Source organism: Ruditapes philippinarum, unplaced genomic scaffold (genome assembly GCF_026571515.1).
Source record: "Ruditapes philippinarum isolate M1 unplaced genomic scaffold, ASM2657151v2 ctg2477_1_1_1_1, whole genome shotgun sequence".
Lineage (NCBI taxonomy): Eukaryota > Metazoa > Mollusca > Bivalvia > Venerida > Veneridae > Ruditapes > Ruditapes philippinarum.
In genome coordinates this window covers 97,142-108,321 of record NW_026862938.1, presented here as the reverse complement: position 1 = coordinate 108,321, position 11,180 = coordinate 97,142, and the positions used below count along the sequence as shown (strand labels likewise).

Here is an 11,180-nt window from a genome sequence, read left to right as displayed (position 1 = left end):
AAATCGAAGGGATTTATTGGTCAAATCCGGGCCCATGAACAAAACAAAATAGTAAACACAAATAAGCGGAGCAATAACTTAAGATCTAGGGCACGAACAAAATTCTGTTATGGACTAGATCAAAAACAAAACCTAGCAGAACAGTTGTCAGAGCATAGCAACTGCAAATCAACTATCACAAAAATATTGTTTCAGTGCAGCTTTATATACAGTCACAAACTGCACTACACATTGGAACTGGCTCAACATTCTCATTTATAGCATGTATAGTGTTTCTTCTCTGTTATCATGTCTCTCAAATCAACGATTACATTTTTATTGTCTTTTTCACTGACTGGGACGAGAGAACTATTATATGTCTATTTCCGAAAGTCAACTGGGCAGATACATAAGATATGATGAATTTAGACAGATAATGTATATATAAAGGGTGATAAGTAAATCCAATACAGTTGCACTATTAAAATATATTACAAAATTTCTTGCGGTTAGGCGGTAGGCTAAGAATAAAAGGTCGATACTGTGCCTGATAAAGCTAATTTGACTATTAAAGCCTAATTTATCAGGCATGCATTTCATTGGCAGAAATCAATTTAATCACAAGACAAAACTCTGACAAAGTTTTCATAACTAATAATACAAAAGGGGAATACTGCGCATTACTATCCTAACGATTTTAAGGATATACCCTTAGCGACTTCCTTTGTTACGTATTCAAAGGCATCAGTTGAAATGATATCATAGATATAAGTTAAAATAGATATGCGCATTATTAATTATTATTATCAGCTTTATCCATTATTCCGTGTATAAAACATTAATCATCATTGACATTCATTAACATTGACAAACAATCATTGGATTTTAACGACGCCGAACATTTTGTTTTTGTAGTATGTTATATGACTGTTTTCTTTATCACATCCAAATTATGTTTTACTTGATAATAATGAAATCATAAAAGAATTTCTACTTTTGACAGCATACGGTAAAATGGATACATCTACGTTATATCTGAGAAGTGACAGTCATAATCTTAGCGGAAAAGTAAAACAGAACGAAACGTCAAGTAAGAATGAGTATTTCGTAAAAGTTAAGGGGAAAAGGGACCAGGGTGCCGAGAATGCTACCGTGGTAACGAAACAAAAAGAGGAACTAGGTTTGTATTTTTTACTTTTAACATTACATGACTCGATATATTTATATAACAGTCTCACTTAGACAACTAACTATTAGAAATTTCTGAATTGTTTATTCGATTATTGTCTCATGTGATGCATGTTTTTTTATACATTTGGGACAAAGTCAGTTGTTGTTATTGTTCAAATATTCTTTTCACTTTTGGAAACAAAGTTTATTATAAACTAAACAAACACCTTTATCTTTAAGTGCTTAGTTCAGTGTGAAAAACCTTAAACTTGAATTTACTGGTATGCTTATGAAAGGCAATTAAAAGCCCCTTTCAATTTAATAAACATGGCAGACAGTTTATGAAAGATTTATAGAAATCGTTTTTTCTAAGTTTATTGTACACAACTGACAAAAAATACATGTACATTGAATTATTGAATAAAATTTACAAAATGGTATAAACGATTTACTTTGTTGTTATGAAATAAAAGTAAAACATCTTAAAGACATGTCTTGCCTATTTTTCATTGTTGAAAAAATTAAGTAAACATTCTGCATTAAAAGAATTTCGTAAAAATCATTTACATTGTGGATATTGACGGAGAAAATGTTCCAATCTTGCTTTATGCAGATGATATTGTACTGATAGCCGAGTCTGACTCTGAACTACAAAACATGTTAAATATACTTGACTTATTCTTTAACAATAATGGCACGTTTGTCAATCCTTTTAAATCTAATATTGCACACTTTAGAAATCAGTCTTTTCTCAATCCGAATTTATTTTTAATATTGGTGATGTATCATTGAAATATGTTAAACAGTATAAGTATCTGGGGTTTGTTTTACCCAAACATTTAGACATTGCAATAACAGCTAAAACAGTATCAAAGTCTGCCCATAGAGCTTTAGGAATATTAATATCAAGGATATAAGCATTTGGAGGCATCCCGTATAAAGCTTTTACAAAAGTGTATGAGGGTACTGTTTTACCAGTAATTAGATAGCTTCGACTATTTGAGGCTATGACAATTTTTCTTGTACAAATGCAGTACAGAATAGGGTTGCTTGTTATTTTTTTAAATGTCGGGAGATATACTCCAAATGCAGCAACTTCTGGACATATTGGTTGCAAACCTATTAAGTACTCATTATGGAACACTGTTTTGTCAAGTTGGTGTAGATACACTTTTATGGATACAAACGGACTTAATAAGAAAAGTTTCATGCTGGCAAATAGATTGTCAAAATTAATGACAGATATAAAAATTGGAATTTTAAGGTCAGTCAGAAGTTAAGACAGTATGATTTTGATAGATTTGTAATATTGTTACACCTTATTCGAAAGAATATATACTTAAAAATCTGCTTTCAAAAACTGCCAAAACCTGCTATAACATCCTAAATAAAAGAAAACTTGTTTTATATCATTAGTTATCATAAAAATCCCTGTCTTGAATATGTGATATATTGTCCTAGTGTTTACAATACCCCTGTAGTATATAGTTTTAGTGATACATGTAATGTTTTGATAATGTCTAAAGTTTCCTTGGCAATCTTAATGTCATCACACGCCATTATTTTACCCCCATTCTTTAGAGTGTGGAATTGTTTGGCATTTTATTATATCTCAATTCTTTTATTTCTGTTTTTCCCTTTTTTTATATGATTATCAAGGATACTTTTTAAACTTTATTTTATCTGTATCTTATCATTATGTATATAAAAGGGAAATACAAATATTTCTTGTTGTTAAGGGGGACAAATCTGTAGTGCATAAAATACTCCTGTTTTGTTGTCTAGAGAGTTGTCACCCTTAGAAGTAAAAATCAGTCACCTGTTATTCTTTTTTAGAATGCTATAATAGTATTTTATGTTTGTATTGTGTATTTTAATGATATGTTAACATGTATAGATGAGACCAAAATAAATAAATAAATATTCTTTCATTCAAAAAAAGCGGCACTATAATTTCCGTAAAGTAAGGACGTCATATTCGGCTCTAAAAATCAAACAGCAGCTTCCAAACATATCGTGGATATTTTGTTAAAAGTCCTTTCTGAGACTTTGAATTTTGCTACAAGTAGCGTTGGAAATTGATTCTCGCGCGGGATATCAATTTTTCCTCGCTGCAAGTAGCAAAGTAAATGACATCAGAAAGCTTCTATTTATAATTATCATTTTATTATATACAATTAAGCTTTGAGACAGAAATAGTTTCAATATTTTTAATTATTTCTTTTAACTGAAATAGCTGTCAAGAAAAATCCACGAATAACGGATGAATACGTAATTTTTGCAAAAGAGGCCCAAACTTCACCAATAGCTGAATTTTTTTTTTCATTTTATTTAATTTTTACTTATTTAACAATGTCATGTCCGCTATTGATGATTGTTTTTTGTTTGTTAATATTTGTACACCGTTTTTATGCAATTATTTACCATATATTGGCGGTCAGTCAAAATAGTCGGCTTTCCAGTAAGTACCAATTTCTCCGCAAATGTCGGAGTACCCACACGATTTCTGAATCAGCAGTGAGAAGCAAATGGCCATTAGACTCAATATTCGAATTATTGAATGTATTGCTATATACTTGCATTGCCTTTTAACACTAAACTAATGTTTCCAATCATTTGATGTATTGGAAGACTACATAGATGTTTTATGATCGTGAAGGATATCTTATTCCTTCCTGGTATCTTAATAAACTTATTAACGTTATAATTATGTAACAAACGGTTATAATTCCAGCCATATGCTGCAAGAAACTAAAAGCAAAAGAAGACTTAAGTTCCAAGGAAACTGAGAATATTGTTAACTGTTTAGAGCAATATGACCCGCCAGCAAAGAGGGTTAAGAGAGAAGAAATAGGTATGTACATATCATACTAAATTCATCCTCTATTGTTTTTAACTTTTCTGTCTGCACTTTATGCCATCAGATTATTGTGTGGTCTATGTTTCGTAGTAAATGTTCTACTGTTGAATACATTTGTCCAACTGATTCTAAGCAAAGAGAGCTGCTATTTTGAAAATACAGGGTGTACACCAAGGTTACGCAAAAAAACTTCATGATAAATATGCATACGATTTTGGTATATTATCAGCCGCATCCATGTTTTCAACAGAAATTGAAGCTAAACTATCTGGTACATGTATTTTAAATGTATTGATTGTAACAATAATGTATTAAAATAGTCTTTGGTGCAACACACTTTTTTCACAATAAGAAAGCTAATACCCTGTTTATTAAGTGTTTCAACACTAACCAATATCAAAGATGTATAATTTCCTAAAGAAAAATTGTGAATTTATTTTCAAAATTTACAAAGACTTGCTCTGACAAAACGATAATACTTATTACAATGCACTTTATAAAAATTTATTTGCTAGGCCGAGTTCATGATATTAATGTCTTGACGTGCAAAAAGGTTTTGGAAACATCCGGTGCAGATAAAGATAGAAATTCTGATGGTAACACAGAACTCAAGCTTTTAGTCAGTATTGGAGATGAAATAGAAAAAGGTTGTGAACTGTTATCAAACTTATAATAAATACCCTAAAAGTTTTTATCACTATGTATATGTATTGCAATTTAGTACATCGGTAAAAGAATTTCAGCATATCTTTTTTTTTTGTAAAGATAACAAATGTCTGTTACTGTTGTCAAAGTAGTGAAAAAGTGCATGTTTCATATTTTACTTTAAAACGATGTTGTCGGATTTTACGTACGTGGGTTATAAAATTAGATATACTTTCGGAGTCATGTATGCTTCGTAAAATTATTTTCATGTTATTGTAAAATGTGTTTCATAGTATTTTCATGTTAGAGAGAAGTTTGTATAAATGAAATCTAAAAAATAAATAATATACAGTATTATGAATTAAAGGCTCAACCTGGATAAAAGTTTACCTTAACGGGGAGCTTACCGAAGAATTAGTCAAAGACCTCGACGGTGCCATTGAACTTTACCAAGATCCTACTGAACCAAACAAAAGACGGACAGATTACGAAAATGTGGCAGCAAGTAAAGATATTATAAAAACGGAAATTGAATCATGATAATTATATTAACCTTAAAAGTATCAGAACACTAGTGTTTGTATATTATAATTATTGTAGAACTTGAGCAGTTAGTAAGTTAACACTGTCATACAAAGTTAAATATGTAGTCTGCAACAACTTTAAAAAATCATTAGATAAATGACTTAGCTATATTTAATTGCTATAATTGTGTTGCCAACATTTTCCTTTTTCAGAATACTTGCAGAAGAAAGTAGAATTTTCAACATCAGTAAGTATAATTCCATAAATAAATTGCATTAAATGAATGTCAAAGACATAAATATGTTATGAAAAGTTAACTTTATCATCTTTGCACATAACAACACTTTGTTTCATATAAAAGCATTTATGTATTTATATATCTACAGGATATTCGCATAAAGGAGATAAAAGTACAGTTGAGTGAGTTGCCAAGGTATGAGTATGCATTAGGCAATCTGTTGGATGTTGTGATGCGGTATAAAGTTGTTCTTCAATCAAACTGCATGGGACATGATGACAGATATATTCTTTTTTATATATGTACAACCTCAGAAAATGACAAAATGATCGATGTTTTTCTTCAAGAAATATCTAAGAAAGGAAAGATCAGAGATAGTGTCTCACTTGAACAATTTGTACAATTTAAAGATCAATCGACTGTCTCTTGCTTTATAACACCTTTTAACTATCAAGATATTTGGACAGAAATTAGACACAGGACAACCATCACATTTATCCTAGGCGATACTGACTTGGAAGAAAAAGCTGTTCAAAGATGCAAAAACACATATGCCATTCACATAAATAATGCATGGAAAAAGATAGATTCAGTCTTAGAAAACTGGCTTTTCCAAAGTCTCAAGTCAGTTTGTGAGGCATTAGGAGTGGATATTGAATCTAACCGTCTCGACAAAAACGCAACTAACAGAGGTAAGAAAACCAATAACAGGCAAGTAATATGAATAATACAAGGTCAAGAAGTGGTCAACAAACACGTTTTTAGTACCTATTTCAAAATACTGATGTATCATACAAATGTTGTTGCACACTTTTATCATATGATGTATTATTAAGTTTTTAACTTAGTTGAATAAAATAACATTTATCAACAATTTAATATCTTGTCACAATATACTTATCAACGTAGTAAGTTAAACAAAAATAAAATTTTGTATATATACTATAAATCTTTGTAATTACCCTTTTAGATGACGAGCAGACTAATGAGACAAATGGCATTATTTGTCTTAAAACAGACATGCTTTCAACTCTTAAAACGGAAACTAAAGTTTGTCTTTTTGAAGAGGTTATAGGGCTTTTTAATATGAGTGACGTCAGTATTGACGATATTCCGAACATTCCAAAATACAGAAGTGACCTTGACTTAAAAGAGGTAATATTTTTTAATTTGCAAAGCCAATGTTCATGTTTTCATTTTATCTAATAGCATATACTAGTAACATGTAAAGTATTACTAGAATATTTTTACTTTTCTTTAAATCGGGAAATATTTTGGCTCATTTAGGTATGCAACTTTAAATAGCCTTTATTATTATTGGGACATCAACCAAGCATGTCAACGTTTAGCAATACATGTATAGATGTTTATTGATACAAAAATATAGTGACTTACAAAACATTGTTTTATTTTTCAATGATGTAGATATGTAGACACCTGTCATCAAAATTTGAAGGTATTCGTGGTGTTGGATGTCGTTTGCAAAAACTACAAATTGCTGTTAAAGATGGCCAAAGTTTTAGTACAGAAGAAAAGCAAAAGATGCTCCGTGAGGTATTAGAGGACTTCAAAATCCATGAGTACGAAATTGTTCCGATGTCTATGAAAAAATACTTAGCATCCGGTGACGAAATCGCTGTGGGCCATGCCAATTCTCGCCGTGGAAGTTTTGGCTGCTTTGCAAAAGCAGACGAAACAGAAAACGAGGCGACAGTGATGTTTGGACTAATCTCAAAACATTTAGTACCATCACGTGAACAAATAAAAGAGTTGCATGTAATGGAAGGTGGTGAACTCAAAAGCGTTGGTAAGATTATAGGCAGCACTTTGAAAGGTGACGGACATGATATAGCAGCAGCGGCCCTTTCTATAACAAAAGATGAATGTGACACAAGATTTAAAACAGTCAGTGGTAAACAAATTTCAGGAGAAAAACGTATCATTGAACCGAAAGAGTTAACGGGGCGGAAAGTGCATATTTGGGGAGCTAAATCAAAACCTGGTAAAGGAATAATTACAGTACCAGATTTTCATTGCAACGGCAAAATGGATTATAATCTTATTCTAGTGAAAGACATCGCAGATGGAGAGGGCATCGTAGAAAAAAGATTCGCTCAACCTGGTGATAGCGGTGCTATTGCCTGTACTGATGTCCCAGGGCAGGAAAGTGTCATTCCAATTTCAATGATTATGGGAGAATTGTATAAAAAAGATGAAGACACTAAACAAAATGTAGAAGAAAGTCAAAACCCAACATATGCCACAGTGCCATTGCATAGTGGTCTCGAGCAAATTAGCGAAAGGATTGGGAAAAAAGTTGAGCTTTGCTGCGAAACCGGTCATTGAACAGTCTCGTTTATTCAGCAATTTAAAAGATAAAGTATAAGTCCCTACATATATAACAGCGAAATTAGATATAGGGAAAATTATCAAAAACAGTTTTCAGAAAATTAAAGGCATCTATATATCCAGATTCAAAAACTATCAATTAGTTTTATATATAATAATCTCTTTATAAAACAAACATGTATATGAAAAAACTTTTTGAAATATATGTACATTCATATATAAGGTATTTTTCCAGTTATATTTAACAGGGAACACGTCTTTATTGCTGTATTTATTTAATACTTATAATTCTGTTAATTTTTCATTGAGTAAAATGTTTTTGATGCTTTAACTGATGAAATAGTTCTGATGTTGTGTTTTTTTAGTGAGTGCGTGAATTTATGTTTTTTATTTGTAATTTTTACTTCATAAGCTGTTCTTTGTAACATATAATAAATAGCCAACCAGTCATATTGTAAATTATGATGACACATGCTGCACAAGTAAAAGCACACTCGTGATTAAGATCTGTTTGATATCTCGAACTTTTCTCACAATTACAAATGGATATCTTAACCACTTCTGATAATTTTATATAAAGATTAATGCAGAACTGATGTTACAAAATGCTTGAACGACAGTGGCAATTTGCAAGCATAGCACATTGACCATTTCGGTATGCGCTTATCTCTTTTCATCATGCAGCTAGTTAAAAGTTTATCTATACTAGGCATAGGAGTTTCCGAACATGAGTCTTTATTAAAAAGCCAACTAATTGCAGTGGTATTTTTTTATTTGGATCAAGTTTGCAAATGAGTATTTCATGGCATTCATGTAATATATGTTTTGTTAAGGATATAATTAATTGTTGTAAGTAAATTATTTGCAAAACTGTACATTTTGTAATCATTGTATAGGACTAAACAAAAATATCTGTTGTTTTTTTAAAAAATGCTTAAGATCGAAAGAAAAATTTCATAGGGGCTTTTGTATTTCCCTTCCTTTATTTTTTTTTAAAAATTTCGTAAAAATTTTTGCATTTTGAATTTTAAAAACGGGTTTTAAAAGTTGGAAGTGACTTTTTTTTTGAATAATTTTTCCATTTTTTCCAAAAAAAATATTATTATAACCCAAACAATATAATGAATAAAAGGTTTGTGCAGTTTATTTGATTTTTAAAAAGCAGAAGGGGTAAAACTACATAAAATTTTTTTTTTAAAACCTTTTCCCAATCACTTTGAAAACTGGGAACCTGCTTACGGGAGAAGTGACAAATTACCCCCTCCCCTTATCCTATGGTATACAATCGACTCTCAATAAGTCAAAATCGCCTTATTAAAAATTCCGCGTTAGTCGAAGAATTTCTAAAGTCCCGTCAAATTTCCTTCTTTGTCTTTGTATTTTAATTCCGCTTAGTTCAAATTTTGACTTACCGAGACTCCTGTTTAGTCGAAAAGAAAAGTTGGTCCCGTCAATTAAAGTCCAACATATTTTCATCTCAATTAGGCGAAGTGTGAAAACAGCTGACTGATCAAAGGTCGGCGACATCATGGTGAGATGTTGTCACTCGTGATTCACACGTTTCATTGAAATTTTAATTTCCGGTCATTATGTATAATTATTAACACATCGTAAAAATCGTTTATTCGGTTTCAGGAATTAATTGACTCGTGCAAGTCTGAAAGGTGTAAGTCAAATTACAGCCTATGTATTGATGTGTGTTATCAACAGTTTCAGTTTTTATTTGGAAAATCGGCATATTTAACATACCTTTGGCCAATTTAACAAATATAAATGACGAATATGGCCAAGACATATAACATACATAGTTTACAAGATAAGCATATAAACATATAAACAAACATGTACATTTTCAAAGTTTAAGAAGCAGCTTCCGTTTCTAGACATATCTTCCTTAACTGGAAAGCCTCATATATGTATTTTGCAGTTTTATACAGCTTACATTTACTACTACAAGACATAATATTAACAAATTTATGTACATTGGGCCATGAACAATTACCCAAATATTTAGCTCTCAAATCAACATATGCAGGACAAGTTAATAAAAAGTGATACTCTGATTCAATCATTTTTGTATTACACATTTTACACATAGATTCGCTCGTCTCTTTTTGAACCACTAAATCTTCCGAATTCAATTTCTTGGTTGTGAGAACACATTATGAAACATGTTAAACATTTTCGTTATTTATCATTTCTTATAATGCTCAGATATCTTTCATAACCAAAACATATTTTATACTTTCTATAGTAATCTAATTTAGACATATTCAATGTTGTCTCATTCCAAGATTGTATAAACTGATCTCTAATACGTTGTTTCATAGCAGGAAAATAATTTACATCTTGCCTAAAATTCACTAGAAGATTACTGTAGCCTAAATTGTCTCATCAGTTGTTTAATCTTATAGGCCCAGCAATTAACATTATTTCCATTTCTAAGATCTAAATATAATCTATATATAGGTGAATCCTGATTTTTCATTATTTTTAACCAATATTTAATAGCTCTTTCTTTACAAATAACAGAAAGTGGGTACCTACCCAGTTCACCAAGAACAGCTAAATTAGGAGTTTTGTTGTTTAAACACCCAAAACAAGTTTACAAAATTTTATATGTATTTTATCTACTTCAGGAAATTCATAAATACCCCATACTTCAGGGCTATAGAGAATAATTGGTACAAACCAAAGAATCAAAAAAGTGCAAGCTTCATTTTTTATATCACAATTTACTTTATCAAAAAGTGACAAAAGTGAATTATAGGCTTAAAGAGCTTGATCTGACAATGCTTTAACAGACTTTTTCATGTTTCCCGTATAAGTAAAATTTACACCAAGATAAGTAAAATTATCTACTACCTCAATTTCTTCATCATCAATTTTCCACACAAAATTATTTACTTATCTTCTTTTTCAAAAATACATATCTTTGTTTTATTAACATTTATTTTAAGGCCCCATTTAATAGAATAGTTATTAACAACATCTAACTGAGCTTGCAAAGAGATTCATGGTTAGTTGTGAATAAAGCAATATCATCAAGCAAAAAGAAGCATATACATATATATTTAACTGATTTAGGTCATTTTCAATTAATAGGTTAAAATCAATATTTTCATTAATGTCATTAACGAAAAGAATAAATAATAATGGGCGAGAGTGGTTCCCCCTTGTTAAAACCGATAGACACGTCAAAAAATCTTGAAAAATTCATAGCAGACACTTGTACACAAGATTTAACATTTGCATAATTATATAGACTTAACAATATTAACAATTTTACAGCTGACACCTTGTTTTAAAAGGTTTTTAAAGCTTTACCCATAAGGCATCTCTAACAACTGTGGCGAACGCCTTTTCATAGTCAATGAATGCACAATACAATTTCGATTTATTAGTCAACACTTT

At 30.6% G+C, this 11,180-nt stretch overlaps 1 protein-coding gene across 1 annotated transcript; it reads left to right on the top strand.

Moving 5' to 3' along the window:
• The first annotated feature begins 658 nt into the window (after positions 1-658).
• On the top strand, positions 659-8,689 carry LOC132720667 (uncharacterized). The gene is made up of 8 exons (XM_060704841.1): positions 659-1,159; positions 3,884-4,003; positions 4,525-4,656; positions 5,022-5,159; positions 5,392-5,426; positions 5,566-6,109; positions 6,388-6,572; positions 6,843-8,689. The coding sequence occupies exons 1-8, from the start codon at positions 994-996 to the stop codon at positions 7,761-7,763; spliced, it is 2,241 nt and encodes a 746-aa protein (XP_060560824.1). The 5' UTR covers positions 659-993; the 3' UTR covers positions 7,764-8,689.
• Positions 8,690-11,180: the final 2,491 nt, after the last annotated feature.